Genomic DNA, 25,321 nt, shown 5'->3' on the forward strand with positions numbered 1-25,321 from the left:
TAAAGAAGGCCCGTTTTATTGCTTTTTTTAAACAGTACAACCGTTTTCAGCTGTGCTAACATGATTGCAAAGGGTTTTTCTAATGACCAATTAGCCTATAAAATGATAAACTTGGATTAGCTAACACAACATGCATTGGAACACAGGAGTGATGGTTGCTGATAATGGGCCTCTGTACGCCTATGTAGATATTACATTCAAAATCAGCTGTTTCCAGCTACAATAGTCATTTACAACATTACCAACGTCTACACTAATTCTGATCATTTTGATGTTATTTTAATGTACAAAAAATAGCTTTTCTTTCAAAACCAAGACATTTCTAAGTGACCCCAAACGTGTGTATGTGTGCAGCTATTAGTTCAAAGGAATCATTAAATGCTCTTTGGCTTTCTTTCATCTTAAAAATAACATTTCTCCATGCTAGTTTGTGTGTTGTGGTCCCTAGTCTATATAACATTCACCATTTACAGTCGCAGCAGCTTGTGGTTAAGGAAAATGCAAACCCCTCATCTCTGAGATAACTCTAGGGTGCATCACAAATGGCACCCTAATCCCTATATAGTGCACTACTTTTGACCAGAGTCTATAGTGGCATTTGGGACACATACTGGCAGGACGAGGACCACACTGCTCTTTAGCCACTTCATACCTGCACCCTTTATCCTAATGTTGACTCATTTTGATTGTGCCCACATTTTTAGACGTGTAGATTATTAAAAGACTCGTTGTTTACTGATTTTGATCAGATTTGTAAGTGTAAACTGGCAAGACTGGAAAAGATCAGGATGAAGAACGCATGTAAGTGGCAGGTATAAATTGGGCTTTTGAGGCTACACACTAAGAAGGCAATGGAACAGTTCATTTGAGAAGATGAAAAAATGTAAGAAATCATTCTTGTAAGGTAAATTCTCTCCAATAGGAAACATAAAAAAAATGTATTACACAAATCAAACAGGAGACCAGCTCCTTCAAATTAAACACTATATCATACAAAAATGTGTCCTTTTTCTTTTGTTGTTAGGGTAGAGTGCCATCAATCTATCATATAGAAAGAGGACCAATTTAAATAGCTGGAACACCAATGGAGATTGTCACAAAATATAGTGCCGTCTGTACTGTAGCAAATAACCATTGTTGGCTCCCAAACAGCACCCTAGTCCCTGTATATAGCAGAGCAATAGGGGCTCTGGTCAACAGTAGTAAGGAACAGGGTGCCATTAGTGACGCATACATGTCAGCATTCACTACAGGATTTATGTACTTCAGATTTGGAAACTGATCTGCTTTTTTAGTTATTGGTCAAATGTACACGTTAAATTGGGATGATAATTAGTGGTATGCCAGTTTGCTCTCTTCCCTGAATCCTGTGCACAAAACTTTCCAAGGGGCAGAAAGAACTCTTCAGTGTCACAAGTTCATAAGTGCATTCGTAAGACACTTCATAAAGGCTATATTACACAAATCAAACAGGAGACCAGCTCCTTCAAATTAAACACTATATCATACAAAAATGTGTCCTTTTTCTTTTGTTGTTAGGGTAGAGTGCCATCAATCTATCATATAGAAATGTTTCTTTCTGGTGATCCTTGTATTATCTCGGTCAGTGGCCCATGGATGAGGGTCCCTCTGTGTCTGTTTCAGGAGTCAAAGGGTCCACGTCACAGTCAGGGAAGATGCCAGAGGGAGGACCCTGATGGTTGTTCTGGCTGTTGATAGTGTCTAACCCCTTCTGCTCCATCTCCTCTTCTAGACTTCCAAAGCGCTCCACCACACAGTGGGCTGTGAGCCTGGCCTCTGGGTCGTGGTCCCAACACTCATTGATGGTGGCGCACAGAAGATCCATACCCTACAGTAGGGAATAGTTGGACCAGGAAGGTTTGATTCATTGGCTATTTAGTCAATAAAGACAGTAAAAAAATATATATATACACAACCGTTCAAACGTTTTTCACATAGAAATGTCCTTGTTTTAGAACTAAAAGCAAATTTGTCCATTAAAATAACATCAAATTGATCAGAAATACAGTGTAGACACTGTTTAATGTTGTAAATGACTATTGTAGCTGGAAACGGCTGATTTTGAATGGAATATCTACATAGGTGTACAGAGGCCCATTATCGGCAACCATCACTCCTGTGTTCTAATGGCACGTTGTGTTAGCTAATCCAAGTTTATCATTTTAATAGACAAATTAATCATTAGAAAACCCTTTTGCAATTATGTTAGCACAGCTGAAAACGGTTGTTCTGATTAAAGAAGCATAAACTGGTCTTTAGACGAGTTAAGTATCTGGAGCCTCAGCATTTGTGGGTTCGATTACAGGCTCAAAATGGCCAGAAACAAGAACTTTCTTCTGAAACTCGTTAGTCTTGTTCTGAGAAATAAAGGCTATTCCATGAGAGAAATTGCCAAGAAACTGAAGATCTCGTACAACACTGTGTACTACTCCCTTCACAGAACAGTGTAAACTGGCTCTAACCAGAATAGAAAGAGGAATGGGAGGCCTCGTGGCACAACTGAGCAAGAGGAAAAGTACATTTGAGTGTCTAGTTTGAGAAACAGATGCCTCACAAGTCCTCAACTGCCAGCTTCATTAAATAGTACCCATCAAAACACCAGTCTCAACATCAACAGTGAAGAGGCGACTCCGGGATGCTGGCCATCTAGGCAGAGTTCCTCTGTCCAGTGTCTGTGTTCTTTTGCCCATCTTAATCTTTTTATTGGCCAGTCTGAGATATGGCTTTTTTTTGTAACTCTGCCTAGAAGGCCAGCATCCTGCAGTCGCCTCTTTACTGTTGACGTTGAGACTGGTGTTTTTGCTGACCAGTTTCAGAAGAAAGTGCTTTGTTTCTGGCCATTTTGAGCCTGTAATCGAACCCACAAATGCTAATGCTCCAGATACTCAACAAGTCTAAGGAAGGACAGTTTTATTGCTTCTTTAATCGGCACGACAGTTTTCAGCTGTGTTATTAACATAATTGCAAAAGGGTTTTCTAATGATCAATTAGCCTTTTAAAATTATACATTTAGATTAGCTAACACAACGTGCCATTGGAACACCAGAGTGATGGTTGCTGATAATGGGCCTATGTAGATATTCCATTAAAAATCAGCCGTTTCCAGCTACAATGGTCATTTACAGCATTAGTAATGTGGCAATTTAATGTTATTTTAATGGACAAAAAATTGCTTTTCTTTCAAAAACAAGGACATTTCTAAGTGACCCCAAACTTTTGAACGGTAGTATATATATACATACATAGCAACCATCACTCCGGTGCTCCAATGGCACGTTGTGTTAGCTAATCCAAATGTATAATTTTCCAATTGAAAGATTAAGATGGGCAAAAGAACACAGACACTGGACAGAGGAACTCTGCCTAGATGGCCAGCATCCCGGAGTCGCCTCTTCACTGTTGATGTTGAGACTGGTGTTTTGATGGGTACTATACAGGAAGTAAACTGATGGAAGTAATATATTACTTCCATCAGTTTACTTCCTGTATTGGGTGAACTGGAATTTAATTTACCCCAAACCTGTTGACAACCAATGTGATTGTAAACTGTTATCATAGGTTATCATGCAGACCGGGATTCAATTGGAAACCTCGCTATAGCACGCTTCATATTTAAACGTAATTTCCAATTGAGCCGACATCTGCAGCTCAATTGGAAACACGGTAACATTTCCTTCAACAGCCGCATTATCGACGAGAGCGCTCGTATTTAATAGCGGCCTCAATGGGCAGAGGAGTGCTGACTTCCCAGTTCCCTCACCATGCACACACAACACAGTGTACCTGATGTGTTGTCCAGCTGGTGGGTATCTCAGGTCTGCCCCTGTCCCTCAGGACCAGGTCCCTCATGCTGTCCACACACGGCTGGTCACACACCTTAGAGCCAAAGGGCGGCTCATAACTCTTCACCTCTATGAAAATACAGGAAACACACTGTTTATCATATATTCTACACAGTCTATGTTACTTTAATCAAAGTCTGAGTTACAAACGTTTACCCCGAATCACCGTAGTAGAATAACTTAATGTACCCCCTATGACTTCGCAGCGGGACACCATTTCCCAGAGGACCAGGGCCATGGAGTAGACATCCATCTGTTTAAAGGCCTCCAGATCCTCCAGATTCACCCTAGATTCCAACACCTCAGGGGCCATGTAGCGAGCTGTCCCCACCTGGACAACAAGGGACAGAGACATTACAGATGTAGATTTAAATTTGATCACCCTGTTGCAGGAGAACTGTCCTACAATGCAGGACATTTTAAACTTCTAGTTTATTTGAGGTTTAAAAATGCTTCTGAAGTTTGTAATTTCCTCTGTGAAATTTCAAACTTGATTTTCCCATTTGAAAAATGTATCAACCCCGACAGAAATGTCCATTATTTATAATCCACATAATAGTTCAAATGTCCTGTTGCTACAGCATTATTATCCTGTTGTAACAAATTGGCTTACTTTAAGATCCTACATCAGTACATTAAACATCATTTTGGTCTTAGCACCGCGTTATAATACAATTTCATTCATATAGCGTAGTTTTTATTTAAGGTGGCATTCAACTAGGACTCTACGATTTAATATATTGTTATTTTCTGTTAGAATTTTCACAGATACAGTAGTTGTGTCAGAAGGTAGCATGCAGGCCTACTTTATAGTTGCTGTAGCTAGAGTAGAACACTGATACCTCGTTCCATTAGCGACTACAATGAACATTACACCTGTTCCACCTTACCTGGCCACTGTTGGCAAAGTCATCCACGGTGAGGGAGAGGTCCAGCCTCAGAGCCAGACCAAAGTCACAGAGGGCACACTCTCTTCTGCTCTTCACCACGATGTTGCTGCTCTTCAGATCGCGGTGGGCCACAGGCACCTTGGGGATCCCACAGGGGGTGGTATCACTATGAAGGTGGGCCAATCCTTGAGCCACCGACCCAGCCATAGCACAAAGCTCAGCCCAGCTCAACACGTGGCCTGCCAGGAAGTCCTGAAATGAATGGATTTATGAATAAATGAAATCTATTTTTGTGTCAAGTCGTCCTTTAGCCTTTTAATCTTACTTGAGTAAAAGTCTAAAAGTATTTGGTTTTAAATCTACTTAAGTATCAAAAGTACATGTAATTGCTAAAATATAAGTATCAAAAGTACATGTAATTGCTAAAATATAAGTATCAAAAGTAAAAGTATAAATGATTTGAAATTCCTTATATAAAAAATAGGGTGTAGTGGAAATTTCACTACTGAGAGAGACTTGGACAATTATTCAAACAATCATATTTATTCAACACCGATTAATTATTGAAATAATGAAATCGTTGCCCGCACACTAAGTTGTGTTGCCAAGAGCTTAACTGATAATGAAAAAACAGATCTTATATAGGACCTAAATGCTCAGTCAGTCATTTCTACCGTTCCCATAAACCACCTTGGTCCACCTCCAGGTTATCTGCACAGGATGTTGTTTTACTTCCAACCCGGCTTAGTTTCACAAATGCCAGGAAGATGAGACAATAAGGCATCATTCTAAACTCTTCCAGGCTATCTCGGGTCACACACACCACATCTTGTCTATAGAATGCCAGCTTTTAGATTTTTATCACCAACTTATTGTGAGCTAATGCTATCCCTAGTAAAACCCATTTCCTTAACCAGACGCCCAGACTAACTGCAGGAAGCTAGAGTAGACACCATAAAACTCAGTATTAGCAGGCCAGTCTTATTCTTAATAAAAAATATAACTGTTTACTATTAATATCAAACCAATCAGGTAAGTACGTCATTTTTCCCTGACACCAGACAGTTTTTTACATTTACGGCTAGCACACTCCAACACTCACACATAATTTACAAACTAAGCATTTGTGTTTAGTGAGTCCGCCAGATCAGAGGCAGGAGGGATGACCAGGGATGTTCTCTTGATAAGTGTGTGAAATTGACAATTTTTCTGTCCTGCTAAGCATTCAATTTGTAACCAGTACTTTTGGGTGTTAGGGGAAATGTATGGTACATGATTTTCTTTAGGAATGTAGTGGAGTAAAGTGAAAAATATCTAAAATATATGTACCCCCTATAAAAAATATAAATAGTAAAGTAATGTACAGATACCCTAAAAAACAACTTAAGTAGTAGTTTAAGGTATTTTTACTTAAGGACTTTACACCACTGACAAAGATAAACATACCTGCAGGTTCCCAAGGCTGTGATAGGCCATGACCAGCCAGTACTGCCTCTGAGGGGAGCCGGAGGGCCCTCGCTCCTCTGCTGTCAGGAATTTAACCACATTGTCGTGCTCCAGGTTGGCGTCAGAGAAGATGGCCCTCTCCTTACTCCAGGACACGTACTCCACAGACGGGAAGATCTTCAAATCAAATATCAAATCAAAATGTATTCAAAGTGTTATATCACATCAATAAAGACATCACACACCCTCTGAACGACCAATATAAAATGGTACAGTTCGGCCAACACTCAAAACCCCACTCTGCAGAACAAACCGGGAACGCAAATAATTTATTCCAAACAGCATCAGATTCCTAAACACAGACGGACTATAAAGCAAACCCACACTTACAGTATTCATCTACAGTGTATGTCTGTTTGAAGTTTGTCCTTTTATATGTGTTGCACATAAGTGAAGTGTTGTATGTCTTGTGTTTTTGTGTATAGACAAATTTCCCCTAAATGGACAATAAGGTATTCATTCATCCAGAACACTTTACAGAATCTTATTTTTTTTTAAAGGGGAGAGGGAAAACAAATGTTGTGTACCTAATTACAACCTACTTCCTACACAGTGTACTACTTTTGACCAGAGCCCAATGGGCCCTGGTCAAAAGCAGTGCGTTACATAGGGAATATGGTGCCATTTAGGGAGAAGGAAAAGAGAGGTAAGAACCCTCACCTTCACTGCCACTGTCTCGTACAGAGAACCCGCGGCCTGGTGGTGGAGCTTGGCCCGCCAAACCTCAGCGAAGCGACCCTTCCCCACCAAGGCTTCCAGCTGGATAGGCAGCTGCTCCATGTTGTGGTTGAAGTTATAGGCCCGGACAGGACACATGTCAGAGGTGGTGTCGCCATTGATGGCTGACCGCTTGCCATGGCAGTCCTCACCACTGGTGATGACGTCCCCACTAAGTCCCTCCGGGATGTCTAAGGCCTGGTGAATGAATGAATTAACTATATTTGTAGTTATGTATCAAGTCGCCTTTAGCAACCCATCCAATAGGGGATTTTAGTTGACAGCTTTTTATAAATTGCTTCCAGTTGGTTATGGATGTGTCCCAAATAGCACCCTGTTCCCTATATAGTGCACTACTTTTGACCAGGGACCTATGGGCTCTGGTCCAAAGGAGTGCACTATGTTGTTGGTAATAGGGTGCCAGTTGGGACACACAATAACCAATTGGAAGCTATTACATTTTTCAGTGTTCCACCCACCTTGTAGTGTGTGCGTTTGGGAGCCCAGTCTTTGGGCTGCTTGCTGGGCTGTTTGGTACGGTACAGGTAGAAAGCCATGGAAGCAATGATAGCCACTAAGAAGGGAGGGACCAGGCTGATCACTACCACTGGGATCACATCTTTACTCTTGAGCTTGGAAAAACCTGAGGACACAGTTAAAAACACAGTGAAGACAACATGGAATCTGATCATAGGTAAGTATACAACATTACTACTACTACTACATTTTGTAGTATTTAAAGTGCCTTCAGAAAGTATTCATACCCCTTGACATATTCCACATCTTGTTGTTTAACAGCCTGATTTCAAAATATTTTTTCTCTCACCCATCTACACACAATATCCTATAATGACGAAGCGAAAACATGTTGTTTTTAAAAATTGTGCAAATGTATTGAAAATTAAATGCAGAAATATCTTATTTACATAAGTATTCACACCCCTTTGCTATGACACCCAAAATTGAGCTCAGGTGCATCCAATTTCCTTTGATCTTCCTTGAGATGTCACTACAACTTGATTGGAGTTCACCTGTGGCCAATTAAATTGTTTGGACAAGATTTAGAAAAGAACACACCTGTCTATTTAGGGTCCCACAGTTGACAGTGTATGTCAAAGCAGAAATTATACCATGAAGTCCAAGGAACAGTCTGTAGATCTCCGAGTTAGGATTGTGATGAGGCATATATCTGGGGAAGGGTATAAAACAAGTTTAATAATAGTGAAGTTTCCAAAAGCACAATAGTCTCCATCACTGGGAAATTGAAAAAAATATATAACTACCCACTCTGCATAGAGCTGGCCGTCTGACCAAACTGAGCAACCAGGCAAGAAGGACCTTGGTCAAGGAGGTGACCAAGAACCCAATGACTACTTTGACAGAACGACAGAGTACCTTAGCTGATATGACAGAACCTGCCAGAAGGACAAAAGTCTCTAGAGCACATCACCAATCTTGGCTTTATGGGAGAGTGGCCAAATGGAATCCACTCCTGAGAAAAAGGCACATGACAGTATGCCTGGAGTTTGCAAAAAGGCACGTGAAAGACTCAGAGCAAAATATTCTGTGGTCTGATGAGACAAATGTAACTCTTTGGCCTGAATGAGGAGCTATGTCTGGAGAAAGCCAGACACAGCTTATCACCTGTCTAACGCCATCCCTACCGTGAAGCATGGTTGTGGCAGTATCATGCTATGGGGATGCTTTTCAGCGGCAGGGACACTGGTAAGGATGAGGGAACAATGAATGGAGCCAAATACAGGCAACTCCTTGATGAGAACCTGCTTCAGAATGCAAACGACCTTAGACTGGACCCCAAGAATACAGCCAAAGCAATGCTGGAATGGCTTTGGAACAAGAATGTGAAAGTCCATGATGGTCCGGCCAAAGCCCAAACTTGAATCCCATTGAAAATCTGTGGAAATACTTGAAGATTGCTGTTCACCGCCACTCCCCATCTAATTTAACAGAGCTCCAGAAAATCTTCAAGGAAGATTGGGAGAAAATCCTCAATTCCAGATATGCAAAGCTGATACATAAGATGGCTCAAAGCTGTAATCACCACCAAAGTGCTTCTACATTGTATTGACTCAGGGGTGTGAATACTTACAGTACCAGTCAAAAGTTTGGACACACTTACTCATTCAAGGGATTCTCTTTATTTGGACTATTTTCTACATTGTAGAATAATAGTGAAGACATCAAAACCATGAACTAAAACATGGAATCATGTAGTGACCAAAAAAGTGTTAGACAAATCAAAATATATTTTATATTTTAGATTCTTAAAAAAAAAGCCACCCTTTGCCTTGATGACAGCTTCGCACACTCTTGGCATTCTCTCAACCGGTTTCATGAGGTAGTCACCTGGAATGCATTTCAATTAACAGGTGTGCTTTTTTAAACGTTAATTTGTCGGTCATTGAAAAACAAATTATAGTCCCACTAAGCGCAAACCACAAGGGGTGGCATATCGCTGCAGAATGCTGTGATAGCCATGCTGGTTAAGTGTGCCTTAAATTCTAAATAAATCATAGACAGTGTCACCAGCAAGGCACCCCCACACCATCACACTTCCTCCTCCATGCTTCATGGTGGGAACCACACATGCGGAGATCATCTGTTCACCTACTTTGCATCTCGCAAAGACATAGCGGTTGGAACCAAAAATCTCAAATTTGGACTCAAACCAAGGGACAGATTTACACTGGTCTAATGTCCCTTGCTCATGTTACTTGGCCCAAGCAAGTCTCTTCTTATTATTGGTGTCCTTTAGAAGTGGTTTCTTTGCAGCAAATAGACCAAAAAGAACTGATTCACGCAGTCTCTTCTGAACAGTTGATGTTGAGATGTGTCTGTAACTTGAACTCTCTGAAGCAATTATTTGGGCTGCAATTTCTGAGGCTTGTAACTCTAATAAATGTATCCTCTGCAGCAGAGGTAACTCTGTGGTCTTCCTTTCCTGTGGCGGTCCTCATTGAGAGCCAGTTTCCTCATAGCGCTTGTTGGTTTTTGCGAATATGCCTGAAGAAACATTCCAGATTTCTTGACATTTTCCGGATGGACTGACCTTCATGTCTTAAAGTAATGATGGACTGTCAGTTCTCTTTGCTTGTTTGAGCTGTTCTTGCCATAATATTGTCTTTGTCTCTGTGATTATTGTCTTATTTCACAGTAGAGCCCCTAGCCCTCCCCAATATGCCTTAGATAGACCTTTTGTTCCACCCCCCCATACATACGGTCACCTCACCTGGCTAAACTGGTGCCTCTATTCTTTCATCTATTCTTCCACATCCAGAAATCTGCTCCTTTTACTCTCTGTTCCGAATGCACGGGACGACCAGTTTTTATAGCCTTTAGCCATACCCTTATTCTCCTCCTCCTCTGTTCCTCTGGTGATGTAGAGTCTAACCCAGGCCCTCTAGCCCCCAGCACCACTCCAATTCCCCAGGCGTTCTCATTTGTTGACTTCTGTAACCGTAAAAGCCTTGGTTTCATGCATGTTAACATTAGAAGCCTCCTCTCAAAGTTTGTTTTATTCACTGCTTTAGCACACTCTGCCAACCCGGATGTCCCAGCCGTGTCTGAATCCTGGCTTTGGAAGGCCACCAAAAATCCAGAAATTTCCATCCCTAACTATAACATTTTCCGACATGATAGAACTGCCAAAGGGGGAGGAGTTGCAATCTACTGCAGAGATAGCCTGCAGAGTTCTGTCATACCATCCAAAACTATTCAAGCTTCTACTTTTAAAAATCCACCTTTCCAGAAACAAGTCTCTCACTGTTGCCGCTTGGGGGGCAAACTACCTGCCCTCCAGGACACCTACACCACCCGATGTCACAGGAAGGCCATAAAGATCATCAAGGACAACAACCACTCGAGCCACTGCCTGTTCACCCCGCTATCATCCAGAAGGCGAGGTCAGTACAGGTGCATCAAAGCAGGGACCGAGAGACTGAAAAACAGCTTCTATCTCAAGGCCATCAGACTGTTAAACAGCCACCACTAACATTGAGTGGCTGCTGCCAACACACTGACTTAACTCCAGCCACTTTAATAATGAACATTTATGGAAATTGATGTAAAAAATATATCACTAGCCACTTTAAACAATGCTACTTAATATAATGTTTACATACCCTACATTACTCATCTCATATGTATATGTATATACTGTACTCTATATCATCTACTGCATCTTTATGTAACACATGTATCACAAGCCACTTTAAACTATGCCACTTTGTTTACATACCCTACATTACTCATCTCATATGTATATACTGTACTCTATACCATCTACTCCATCTTGCCTATGCCGTTCTGTACCATCACTCATTCATATATCTTTATGTACATATTCTTTATCCCTTTACACTTGTGTGTATAAGGTATTCATTTTGGAATTGTTAGGTTAGATTACTTGTTGGTTATTACTGCATTGTCGGAACTAGAAGCACAAGCATTTTGCTACACTCGCATTAACATCTGCTAACCATGTGTATGTGACAAATACATTTGATTTGCTTTGATTTGATCTCAGCGATCACTGCCTCATTGCCTGCGTGTGTAATGGGTCCGCGATCAAACGACCACCCCTCATCACTATCAAATGCTCCCTAAAACACTTCAGCGTGCAGGCCTTTCTAATCGACCTGCCCCGGGTATCCTGGAAGGATATTGACCTCATCCCGTCAGTAGTGGATGCCTGGTTGCTCTTTAAAAATGCTTTCCTCACCATCTTAAATAAGCATGCCCCGTTCAAAAAAATGTAGAACTAAGAACAGACACTGTAAAGTCCATGGAGAATAAGAGAACCCCTCCCCCCCTCCCTGCTTCTCCTTCACCCAAATCCAGACAGCTGATGTTCTGAAAGAGCTGCAAAATCTGGATCCCTACATATCAGCTGGGCTAGACAATCTGGACCCTCTCTTTTTAAAATGATCCTCCAAAATTGTTGCAACCCCTATTACCAGCCTGTTCAACCTCTCTTTCGCATCATCTGAGATCCCCAAAGATTGGAAAGCTGCCGTGGTCATCCCCCTCTTCAAAGGGGGAGACACTCTAGACCCAAACTGTTATAGACCTATATCCAACCTACCCTGTCTTTCTAAAATCTTCGAAAGCCAAGTTAACAAAGAGATTACCGACCATTTCGAATCACACCGTACCTTCTCCACTATGCAATCTGGTTTCCGAGCTGGTCATGGGTGCACCTCAGCCATGCTCAAGGTCCTAAACGATATCATAACCGCCATCGATAAAAGACAGTACTGTGCATCCGTCTTCATCGACCTGGCCAAGGCCTTCGACTCTGTCAATCACCGCATTCTTATCGGCAGACTCAATGGCCTTGGCTTCTCAAATGACTGCCTCGCCTGGTTCACCAACTACTTCTCAGATAGAGTTCAGTGTGTCAAATCGGAGGGCATGTTGTCCGGACCTCTGGCAGTCTCTATGGGGTGCCTTCTTTGGTCAACAACCCTCCAAACGAGCTTCAATGCTATACAACTCTACTTCCGTGGCCTCCAACTGCTTTTAAATGCTAGTAAAACTAAATGCATGCTCTTTAACCGATTGCTGCCCCCACCCACCTGCCCGCCTGCCCGAATAGCATCACTACTCTGGACAACTACAAATACCTAGGTGTCTGGTTAGACTGTAAACTCTCCTTCTAGAATCACATTTAGCATCTCCAATTCAAAATTAAATCTAAAATCAGCTTCCTATTTCGCAGCAAAGCCTCCTTCACTCATGCTTCCAAACATACCCTCGTAAAACTGACTATCCTACCTATCCTCGACTTCAGCGATGTAATTTACAAAATAGCCTCCAGCACTCTACTCAGCAAACTGGATGTGGTCTATCACAGTGCCATCTGTTTTGTCACCAAAGCCCCATATGCTACCCACCACTGCGACCTGTATGCTCTCGTTTGGTTGGCCCTCACTACATATTCGTCGCCAAACCCACTGGCTCCAGGTCATCTATAAGTCTTTGCTAGGTAAAGCCCCGCCTTATCTCAGCTCACAGGTCACCATAGCAACACCCACCTGTTGCCCGCGCTCCAGCAGGTATATTTCACTGGTCATCCCCAAAGCCAACACTTCCTTTGGTCACATTTCCTTCCAGTTCTCTGCTGCCAATGACTGTAACGAATTGCAAAAATCACTGAAGCTGGAGTCTTATATCTCCCTCTCTAACTTTAAGCATCAGCTGTCAGAGCAGCTTACCGATCACTGTACCTGTACACAGCCAATCTGTAAATAGTTCACCCTGCTATCTCATCCCCATATTGTTATTTATCCTCTTGCTCTTTTGCACACCAGTATCTCTACTTGCACATCATCATCTGCACATCTATCACTCCAGTGTTAATGATAAATTGTAATTATTTCGCCTCTATGGCCTACATATTGCCTTACCTCCCTACTCTTCTACATTTGCACACAACTGTACATAGATTTTTCTATTGTGTTATTGACAGTGTGTTTGTTTATGTGTAACTCTGTGTTGTTGCTTTTGTCGCACTGCTTGCTTTATCTAGGCCAGGTCACAGTTGTAAATGAGAACTTGTTCTCAACTGGCCTACCTGGTGAAATAAATAAAATAAATACAAAATATGGACTTGGTCTTTTACCAAATAGGACTATATTCTGTATACCACCCCTACTTTGTCACAACACAACTGATTGTCTCAACAGCATTAAGGAGGAAAGAAATTCCACAAAATAACTTTTAACCAGGCACACCTGTTAATTGAAATGCAATCCAGGTGACTACTTCATGAAGCTGGTTGAGAGAATGCCAAGAGTGTGCACAGCTGTCACCAAGGCAGAGGGTGGCTACTTTGAAAAATCTCATATAAAATATATTTTGATTTGTTTAACACTTTTTTGGTTACTACATGATTCCATATGTGTTAGTTCATAGTTTTGATGTCTTCGCTATTATTCTACAATGTACAAAATAGAAAAAATGAACAAAAACCCTTGAATGAGTAGGTGTGTCCAAACATTTGACTGGTACTGTATGTGAATAAGATATTTCTGTATTTAATTTTCTACAAATTTGCAAACATTTCTAAAAACATGTTTTCACTTTGTCATTATGGGGAATTGTGTGTAGATGGGTGAAAACATTATCACATTTAATCCATCTTGAATTCAGGCTGTAACAAAATGTGGAATAAGTCAAGGGGTATGAACACTTTCTGAAGGCACTGTGCATTATACATGTTTCTCCTCTTTTTATTGATAGACTAAATTGTAAATAATCCTAATTAATCGTCAAATACTTATATAATCATAATAAAATACTTTTCAATGTAAGAAATGTCTGGTTGCACCATGTACACCACGCCTGGTTCCAGGGTAAAAAAAAATGCTTCTTACCATTGGAGCCCTTGTCGAATATGAGCTTATCGTTGCACTCGTGTTCTCCAAGGCAGCCACAGACGAACAGGACCCCGTCCTCAGAAGGATGAGGAGTCATCACACACTCGTTGGAGGAGTAGTTAGACAACATGATGTTCTCCAGGGGCTGCTGGGGCTGGTGGCATAACGTCTTCACACTCGTACTCTGGTTGTCCTTCCGCCTGGGTCACATGGAAACCCACAAACACAGGCAAGCAGACAGGCAGAGAGGCAGGCAGGCGAGCAGGCAGATGGACACACACGTGTGCAGGCCCACACATACGCGCAGGCACACACACATGCAGGCATACACACATGCAGGCACACACACACACAAAAGTTATTTATCAAACTAGTAAACGGAAATGGCTGAACTATTTTAGAATAGGAAAATGGGTCTGGAAGTTGCCTTTTTACTTTTGTGGTTTTGTGTAGAATTGTTATGCATGATTTGTTTGAGTGGACTGGAAGTTTTTATTTTACAAATGGTCAATCCAATCTGCTTTGTATCCTGCCTGCCAACAACACCAGTCTCAATAACACCAGTCTCTTTCAATCCGTATGCATCCCATATGGCACCATATTCTCTATGTAGTGCACCACTGTTGACCAGTGACCATAGGGTGCCATTGGAGCAGCCAATAGACTTTACAGAAACAACGACCATGTGCTAAGAGGGGCTATGAGGGCAGGAACTAAGACCAAGTATGCATACCCTAAAACATGAACTACATTTGACCAGGGCCCATAGGAAACTATTTCTTTATTACGGTAGAGGTTTGACCACCAGGTTCCAACATACCAGACTGAGAGTAGCAATCAAATAGAGACACAATTGACTTTGTCCGCTTCATTGCAAACATAGGAAAGCAAACTGGGTGGTTCGAGCCCTGAATGTTGATTGGCTGACAGCCGTGGTATATCAGACTGTATATCACAGGTTTGACGAAAAATGTATTTTTACTGCTCCAATTACTTTGGGAACCATTTACAAAAGCAATAAGGCACCTCGGGTGATTGTGGTATATGACCAATATACCACTGCTAAGGGCTGTATGTAGGCACTCCACGTTGCATAAGAACAGCCCTTAGCTGTGGTATATTGGCCATATACCACACCTCCTCAGGCCTTATTGTGTAAATATACTATATCTTGAATGGGAAGCTATATATATGTTTTTCTCTAAATTTAACTAGGCAAGCCAGTTAAGAACAAATTATTATTTACAATGACAGCCTACCGGGGAACAGTGGGTTAACTGCCATGTTCAGGGGGAGAACAAAAAACATTTACCTTGTCAGCTCAGGGATTCAACCCGGTTACTGGCCCAACACTCTAACCACTAGGCTACCTGCCGCCCTTATAAGCTAAACCAGATCAACATTACTAGTTGTTGTATGTATATCTGTATGTATTTGTCCATAACATTCTTGCTGCTTTTAATGTGAGAGGCTCATTCTTTATATAGCCTATTTCAAATAAACTTGAATTTAGTAAACCTGCACACTTACCATATAGCAACGCAGATCTCTTCACTCAGATTACAGAAGGAGGAGAGGGAACAGTTGGTATAACACACACTGTCCTCACAGATAGGGCTGGAGTAGTCACACCACTTACACAGGCTGGTCTTGATGTGTGTGAAGGAGAGGATGGGAAGGCCTGTGGAATACACACACATGCACGCATGTAAGTGCATACACATGCGCAGGCAAGCACATACACACACGCACAATAATCAGAGGAAAGTAGTTCTGGCTCCGTATAGAATGGCTGGCACAAAACAGAACCAAAGGGCCAGGCTATACAACTTTACATGGCTCTGTGACTATAAACCAAGGCTAAACAGGTTTTCACAACATTCTTCAGAAGACAAAGTTTACTTTCAAATCAAGTTTTGATATATCTCCAAAACCATATCGTTATCACACCGATCTGCCAAATGTTCTGCATTTTAGAGCACACACTTTTTATTGTGACAAGCCACATCAGATAGGTTTGAGGCACAGCTCTGGGGTGCAGCCCAAATGACACCCTATTCTCTGGATAATGCACTACTTTTGACCACAGCCCTATGGGTCCTGATCAAAACCTGACAAAAGTAGTGCACTATAAATGGAATAGGATTCCATTTGGGACGCACATCTGGTTTATCTAGATAAGCAAAGGGCTGGGATAGGATATCCATAATGTGTGAAGGTCTGCAGACATTGGCCCAATTTGACTCTGTGCCTCATACTGTAGGCGTTTGAGGGTGCTTCCAAACCAAATTGCATGACACTGAAATGCATGATTTATTCCCCACCAGCAGTGGGTCTAACATGAACAGCCAGAGTAGAGCTTTCCCATTCCTCTGCCATAACGGTCCAGACCTCTTTGTAGAGACAATTGACATACAGGGAAGCTTTACTAGTAACTGGTTCTTATTCAAAATATTTATGTTTTATTATACATTTTTGCTTATGTACAAAGTATATAATAGATTCCAAACCTTTTTCAAATAAGTTTTTGATTGTAAATGAAACACAGTGAATATGTATTTGGCTCAGGCCTGGTTTGGCTGTGGTGCTGTGGTTTGACAGGCTCTAGAAGGCATAGTGAGTGTTTCTTCCCACACATCTTATCTGCCGTTCCCTCCCTGCTTGTGTTTCCACATAACAACAATATTAATGGCTGATTCAAGCCAGATGAGGGATTTTTATTACTCCGGGAGGGATGGTGATCTAACAAAACTACGCAAACATTAAAAGAGGCTGTACACATATTACACAAAGGCTTCCAGATGTTGGCCAATGCCAACTATCAAAATACACACACACACACACACACACACACACACACACACACACACACACACACACACACACACACACACACACACACACACACACACACACACACACACACACACACACACACACACACACACACACACACACACACACACACACACACACACACACACACAAAGACTAAGGAAGAGAGGGGGGAGAAAATAGAGAAGAAAATACAACTAAAAAGGCTGGGTAAGCAACAAAAAAAAGCACCCTCCACAAACGTTCAACTAATTAAAATCAGCAGTGACTGCTCCAGAAATAAATTGAAGCCAGAAGTTTCGCCTGAGCCAAGTTTGAAGCTCGGCCCCTTTGTGTCTTATGGGAAATCCAACCGCTCTGCTGCATGCTTACAACCGGGAGGCCCAGGGATGTTGGCTGCATTTATTTGGTTTTCAGTTTCAGCCTCAAGTCTCAACTAACTCTCCCTGATTCCCTATCAGCTTACCCATAGAAATAGAATCACTATGGTGGCATCCCAATACAAGTTGGTCTGAAATGGGTAGATCGTAATTGGTAGGATCTGTGATTATATTTTTATAACTACACTGACTATATTCACCACACAAAAAAACACCAACACAGTGGAAGAGCTGAAAGGTTAATGTTTTTAAAAACATCAAGTACATACTGTAATAAATGTATATTTACCCTCTCAAATAATGTGGGTTTTAAGGAAAAATCTAAGAAAGTAGGTCTTTAAATCGAATCAGTTCTGTAAAAATGTAATGTAGTCTAAGCTCAGTAGGTTCAAATGTTTATTGAATTCTGTCTGGATCTTGTTTTTAGAAGATATGTTCAAGACATCACCAGAACATGCAACATCCTCTACATTATGTGTTGATGGTGATGTTGCTATTCTTCAAGTTAGTTTGCCTAATATGGGTAAATAAAACAAGAAAACTCCCAAATCTCTTATTTTTCTCATCTGCACTCTCATTCCTTTTGTCCTTTTGGACAGAGAACTGTCCTGGTGTCATTGTTTGTGCAAAGTTAGCTTTACATTAGAAAAATCTTAGTTCAAACAGTATACTCTTTATATATCCCTTATTTTACCAGGTAAGTTGACTGAGAACACATTCTCATTTGCAGCAACGACCTGGGAGAGGAGGGGGATTAATGAGCCAATTGTAAACTAAGGATTATTAGGTGACCATGATGGTTTGAGGGCCAGATTGGGAATTTAGCCAGGACACCGGGGTTAACACCCCTACTCTTACAATAAGTGCCATGGGATCTTTAATGACCTCAGAGAGTCAGGACACCCGTTTAACATCCCATCCAAAAGACAGCACCCTACACAGGGCAGTGTCCTGGGCACTGCCCTGGGGTATTGGGATATTTCTTTAGACCAGAGGAAAGAGTGCCTCCTACTGGCCCTCCAACACCACCTGGTCTCCCATCCAGGAACTGACCAGAACCAATCCTGCTTAGCTTCAGAAGCAAGCCAGCAGTGGTATACAGGGTGGTGTGCTGCTGGTTTTACTTCATAAGTGGCAGACTCACTGAGCCCCACATCGAGCAAAGTAACCAAACCAGACCATTAGTTGGCCCGTTCCACACCAACCAATCTCCCCATTATTAATGCAGCATGCTGACATCCCACTCCACAGGACTCAAAAGGAAAGCATTTCCTGATTAAATAGACAAGAGCACAATTAAATTACCTAGGGCTACTGCACATATATCCCTTTGAGCGATCCCGCCTAGTCTTAAACAATAAATAGGGTTTCCTCTATCGTAATCGCTCCTCTTTCACCCCAGCTGCCAAACTAACTCTAATTCAGATGACCATCCTACCCACGCTAGATTACAGAGACATCATTTATAGATTGGTAGGTAAGGGTGCTCTTGAGCGGCTAGATGTTCTATACCATTCGGCCATCAGATTTGCCACCAATGCTCCTTATAGGACACATCACTGCACTCTATACTCCTCTGTAAACTGGTCATCTCTTGTATATCTGTCGCAAGACCCACTGATTGATGCTTATTTCTGAAACGCTCTTAGGCCTCACTCCCCCCTATCTGAGATCTCTACTGCAGCCCTCATCCTCCACACACAACACCCGTTCTGCCAGTCACACTCTGTTAAACGTCCCAAAAGCACACACATCTCTGGGTCGCTCCTGTTTCCAATTTGCTGCAGCTAGCGACTGGAACAAGCTGCAACAAACACTCAAACTGGACAGTTTAATCTCAATCTCTTCATTTAAAGACTCAATCATGGACACTCTTACTGACAGCTGTGGCTGCTTTGTGTGATGTATTGTTGTCTCTACCGTCTTGCCCTTTGTGCTGTTGTTTGTGCCTAATAATGTTTGTACCATGTTTTGTGCTGCTACCATGTTGTTGTTATGTTGTGTTGCTACCATGTAGTGTTGTCATGTGTTGCTGTCTTGCTATGTTGTTGTTTTAGGTCCCTCTTTATGTAGTGTTGTGTTGTCTCTCTTGTTGTGATGTGTGTTTTGTCCTATATTTATATTGTATTTATTTAGTATTTTTAATCCCAAGCCCTCGTCCCCACAGGAGGCCTTTGACTTTTGGTAGGCCATCATTGTAAATAAGAATTTGTTCTTAACTGACTTGCCTAGTTAAATAAAGGTTCAATTTTTAAAAATCTAGTGGTTAAGAGCTTTGGGCCAGTAACCGAAAGGTCGTTGGTTTGAATCCCCAAGCCGACTAGGTGAAAAATCTGTTGACGTGCCTTTGAGTAAGACACTTAACCCTAATTGCTCCTGTAAGGCGCTCTGGATAAGAGCGTCTACTAAATGACAAAAGAAATGTTTTAACAAATGTAAATAAACTTTACACAACCAGATATTAGTTCTAACAATCAAATGATGTGATTTAGTCCAGTCTTAAAGCTGGACCTCAAGCATAACACAATCAATGTGTCAATATTCATAACATAAAAAAACATGAGATATGAAGATTGCATTAGATACAGTGCATTCAGAAATTATTCAGAACCCTTGATTTTTCCACATTTTGTGACATTACAGCCCTATTCTAAAATGTATAACATATTTTTTCCCCTCATCAATCTACACACAATACCCCCATAATGAAAGAGCAAAAACAAGTTTTTAGACATGTTTGCAAATGTAATAAAAAACAACAGAAATAACTTATTTACATAAGCATTCAGACCCTTTGCTTTGAGACTCAAAATTGAGCTCAGGTGCATCCTACAACTTGATTGGAGTCCACTGTGCTAAATTCAATTGATTGGACATTATTTGGAAAGGCACACACCTGTCTATATGAGGTCCCACAGTTAACAGTGCATCACTCTTAAATGGAAGAAGTTTGGAACCACCAAAACTCTTCCTAGAGCTGGCCCCCCGGCCAAACTGAGCAATTGGAGGAGAAGGGCCTTGGTCAGGGAGGTGACTCTGATAGAGCTCCAGAATTCCTTTGTGGAGGTGGAAGAACCTTCAAAAAGGACAACCATCTCTGCAGCACTCCACCAATCAGGCCTTTATGGTAGAGTGGCCAGACGGAAGCCACTCCTCAGTAAAAGGCACATGACAGCCCGCTTGGAGTATGCCAAAAGGCACCTAATGGACTCTCAGACCATGAGAAACAAGATTCTCTGGTCTAACGAAACCAAGATTGAACTCTTTGGCCTGAATGCCCAGAATCACGTCTGGAGGAAACCTGGCACCATCCCTACGGAGAAGCATGGTGGTGGCAGCATCATGTTGTGCGGATGTTATTTAGCGGCAGGAACTAGGAGACTAGTCAGGATCGAGGGAAAGATAAATGGAGCAAAGTACAGAGAGATCCTTGATGAAAACCTTCTCCAGAGTGCTCAGGACCTCAGGTTGGGGCAAACTTCCAAAAGGACAACGACCCTAAGCACACAGCCAATACAATGCAGGAGTGGCTTTGGAATAAGTCTTTGAATGTCCTTGAGTGGCTCAGCCAGAGCCCGGACTTGAACCTGATCGAACATCATCGAACATCCAACCTGACAGAGCTTGGGAGGATTTTCAGAGAAGAATGGGAGAAACTCCCCAGTTGTGCCAAGCTTGTAGCATCATACCCAAGACGACTCAAGGCTGTAATCACTGCCAAAGGTGCTTCAACAAAGTACTGTGTAAAGGATCTGAATACTTATGCAAAAAATATACACAACCATTCAAAAGTTTGTGGTCACTTAGAAATGTCCTTGTTCTTGAAAGAAAAGCACAATTTGTTGTCCATTAAAATAATATCAAATTGATCAGAAATACAGTGTAGATATTGTTAATGTTGTTAATGACTATTGTAGCTGGAACCGGCTGATTATTCATTTTTAATGGAATATCTACATAGGCGTGCAGAGGCCCATTATCAGCAACCACCACTCCTATGTTCCAATGCACGTTGTGTTAGCTAATCCAAGTTTATCATTTTAAAAGGCTAATTTATAATTAGAAAACCCTTTTGCAATTATGTTAGCACAGCTGAAAACTGTTGAACTGATTAAATAAGCAATAAAACAGGCCTTCTTTAGACTAGTTGAGTATCTGGAGCATCAGCATTTATGGGTTTGATTACAGGCTCAAAATGGCCAGAAACAAAGCACTTTCTTCTGAAACTCGTCAGTCTAATCTTGTTCTGAGAAATGAAGGCTATTCCATGAAAGAAATATCCAAGAAACTGAAGATCTCGTACAGCGCTGTGTACTACTCCCTTCACAGAACAGCGCAAACTGTCTCTAACCAGAATAGAAAGAGGAGTGAGAGGCCCCGGTGCACAAATGAGCAAGAGGACAAGTATATTAGGATGTCTAGTTTGAGAAACAGACGCCTCACAAGTCCTCAACTGGCAGCTTCATGAAATAGTACCCGCAAAACACCAGTCTCAACGTCAACAGTGAAGAGGCAGGATGCTGGCCTTCTAGGCAGAGTTGCGAAGAAAAATCCATATCTCAGACTGGCCAATAAAAAGAAAAGATTAAGATGGACAAAAGAACACTGGATAGAGGAACTCTGCCTAGAAGGCCAGAATAAGGCTGTAACATAACAAAAAAGTAAAGGTGTCTGAATACTTTCCAAGTGCATTGTACATAAGATGATTCCAAGTGAATCATCTTATTGTAACCTAAAGGTTAGTCAAAGGATGAGAATAAGCCACTAAATTAAGAGGAGTGGCCAGAGGTAAAATTGGGGGCATAGTATTCTCTCTTGTTATAGCTACAGGCTATTTTCTCATACTCAACAATGAAAAGCCACTGTATGTGTTGTGAATCGGTTGAATCGTTCTTTGGTCCTCCATGAGTGCAATGCCACCCTTGCCAACCAAAGTAGAAAAATATTTTTTTCCTAAATGACACCCTATTCACTATGTAGTGCACTGCTTTTGAACAGGGTGTATGGCGCTCTGGTCAAATGTTGTGCACTCTATTCGGAATAGGGTGCCATTTGGGACACATACAGAGGCTAACAGAACACACAGGGGTCCGTTTGTGTCCCCAGTGGCCATCGCAAGCTGGGCACATAGAGAATGAGGAGGGGGTAGGAGGAGAAGAAGGGGCATTTTTCCATCTTATTTTTGCCTGCTTATGTCATCACAATCTTGTCATTGTGGGCTGATGTGGGATAATGGAAGGTCAGGCTAGAGAACACAACACAAAGCTCATCATGTCATGGCACTCATTGTGCTCTGTGTCACTTTGCTCCCTCCATATCACCGAATATCACTTGTAAGTAGTAAGTATGCAACTTATGTCCCCAAGAAGGCAAACCCTGAAAATAGGTCATGTGAGAAGTTACATCATTCACAAGAAGACTTGCTCAACTCTTACTAAGTTCTGTATCATGAATATCAATGAGTTTTAAGTTGCTTCTATAGCCCAGGAGTAATCTTCATAAGATGCGAGTAGAACACCATTAACTCTATAGTACTTACAGTAGGCTACATGACCTCCGAACACCTCCTCAACATCTTGTCCCTTTGATTTCTCAATATCACTTGTAAGCAGTAAGTGTGCAACTTTTTAAGTCCTCAAAAGGACACACTGAAAATGGGTCAAGTGAGGAGTTTCCCCACTTCTTCTACAGTAACAATGCCTACAGAGTGTACTTGAGCTACAAACTCCTCCTCAATCTATATCAGTGCTTCCAATCTTGTATTCCTTGAGGAGAAGTGCCCCTATTTGCATGCAGCAGGGATAATTGAGCCTCAGAATCCATTTCCTGTTTGGAAATGTTCATTACAGATGGCAGCAGTAACATTTTTTGATGTGGTCGCATCATATCACAGTTCTATTGTATTTTTTCACTATCACAACTACTGAGACCGGGTCTAATAAACTTGTCACAGTTACATTGATGTAGTGATAAAGCCAGGGTTGTTTATTTGTATGTCCTTAAATAAAATAACCCTAATGTTTGTGAGTTGTTGTAGCTTATTGACTTCATATTCAAATAAAATCTGAAATTATTGCGGGAAATTGTTTGAGACAAATGTTAGTTAGTTTAGTTTACTTCAGATTCTGTTAATATTGGCAAACCTTTGAACATCGAAGTAAACAATACATGATTTCAAGTGAAATTCTATTAAACATTCAAAGTCTGCTGCTAATAATTCAAACAGGCATAGCTAAATGACTGTCAAAGTGTCATAAATGTTTTTCACCAGATTGGATGACTTGGATCGTGGTTTTACAATGCAGTCATTTCAATTTGATTATGTGCCTCCAGAGGTTCCCGAGGACTATTCCTATTGATTTAGTTTAGTTGACTGCCAGGAAATCCTTCAGTTGGACAGTAACTGCTAAAGCACATACAAATGCTATGTTACATGTTGTAAAACTACTGGTTTAATGAATCGCATAGCTAAGGTAAATACAAAAATAGATTTAAACAAATTAACAAAGGGAAAGGAAGAAATAATATATAACGTGACAGTTTATTATCATTAAATCCGCTATTCCATCACATATCTGATATTGAGAAAATAGCACCTATGTCACATTTCCACTGAAGAAACGTATTCTTGTCATATTTCAGAAATAGAGTAATTTTGAGAGTCTGTTTTACACGGCCAGATCCTCCTTTGAATAAACATTTGATCCTCCTCCCTCTTCACAACTTCACGAAATTGAAGAAACAATGGACACTGAACACTTAAAAGTGAATACGGAGTGAGTAACGAATAAAAAAATACTTACAGAAAGACAGAAGAACAATATTCACTGCCGAGAATCTCCAGCACCCCATAATCTTAACATAAAAATGTAAACCCGGTCAAAACGTCGTGGTCGAACTGTATCTTTCTATGTATTTGAGAATGTGAGTAGTGAGCTTATTGAAGCTGTATTCAGTGAAACAACTGGTTGGGCTTGGGGCTTTTGGCTGGAGTTCCGTGTAGGCAGATCCAGATGTTTTTCATCCAGCTGTGTTAAGGGACCCGCCCAGGAATTGAACTTGATAAATATCGGATCCAAAATCTGTAGAATGTGGGGTGACAGGGTGAACTGGGATGTGTAGTAGGATAATAGAAATAGTAATCCTAATACTAATAATAACAATAATAGCTCAGGACGATCATTCTTGAAAATTGAGGGTGCAATTGTCTTTGTGTTTAGATGTTGTAGGCTTTAGCCTTGTCTTTATATCTGCCATGTGTGTTTTGCTGTGTTTCATTTATTGTGCAACGTTAGGCTATTTATTGTCTCACAGCCGAAGACTATTCCGGGAAAAGTTATTATATTCTATTCACTTTGAGCTAGCAATAACAGCCTAATTTACACGTTCACTGTGCATTATGATGCAACATATTGTTATTTTGCTAACACCTTACACATGGCTTATAAAGAGGTTTTAGCTTATATATCATTCTGTAATAAACCGATATAATAACACAATGTTTGTGTGATTGTTATTTTGGTTGTTGTAAAATATTGACATGACTGTTACAATGCCAGTATTTCCAGTTGATGAGGACACCGGACAGGGCGGACAGCAGCTGATGTTTCTCGTGACACTCAGGTGAGTTGAGGCAGAGAGGAAGCGATGAAGCGAGAGGATTCACTTTCGCCAAAATCTGTCCAAAATCTGGTCTTAATTTGGACCAAAGCTTGTCGCCTGCCTTCCCA

At 41.2% G+C, this 25,321-nt stretch overlaps 1 protein-coding gene across 2 annotated transcripts; it reads right to left on the reverse strand.

Moving 5' to 3' along the window:
- Positions 1–193: 193 nt before the first annotated feature.
- LOC109871151 (TGF-beta receptor type-2) lies at positions 194–24,587 on the reverse strand. 2 transcript variants are annotated; one of them, XM_031805701.1, is made up of 11 exons: positions 24,395–24,587; positions 15,907–16,057; positions 14,374–14,576; positions 7,456–7,619; positions 6,920–7,174; positions 6,200–6,376; positions 4,754–5,005; positions 4,053–4,194; positions 3,805–3,932; positions 1,557–1,849; positions 194–1,041 (listed from the first exon to the last, which is right to left on the reverse strand). In XM_031805701.1, exons 1-10 carry the CDS (start codon positions 24,441–24,443, stop codon positions 1,604–1,606), a joined length of 1,767 nt encoding a protein of 588 aa, XP_031661561.1. In that variant the 5' UTR covers positions 24,444–24,587; the 3' UTR covers positions 194–1,041; positions 1,557–1,603. The 2 variants fall into 2 exon arrangements, with proteins under 2 accessions (XP_031661561.1, XP_020317575.1); XM_020461986.2 differs by having other exon boundaries at positions 195–1,849.
- Positions 24,588–25,321: the final 734 nt, after the last annotated feature.

The sequence above is a fragment of the Oncorhynchus kisutch genome, linkage group LG26 (genome assembly GCF_002021735.2).
Source record: "Oncorhynchus kisutch isolate 150728-3 linkage group LG26, Okis_V2, whole genome shotgun sequence".
NCBI classification, from domain to species: domain Eukaryota; kingdom Metazoa; phylum Chordata; class Actinopteri; order Salmoniformes; family Salmonidae; genus Oncorhynchus; species Oncorhynchus kisutch.

Excerpts from the sequence above, each read along its gene's own strand:
- LOC109871151 (XM_031805701.1), bottom strand. The coding sequence starts at position 24,443 with ATGGGGTGCTGGAGATTCTCGGCAGTGAATATTGTTCTTCTGTCTTTC. Across the intron at positions 16,058-24,394 it reads TATTGTTCTTCTGTCTTTCT|GCCTTCCCATCCTCTCCTTC; the intron begins GTAAGTATTTTT and ends TGTATTCCACAG. Across the intron at positions 5,006-6,199 it reads ACAGCCTTGGGAACCTGCAG|GACTTCCTGGCAGGCCACGT; the intron begins GTATGTTTATCT and ends CATTCATTTCAG.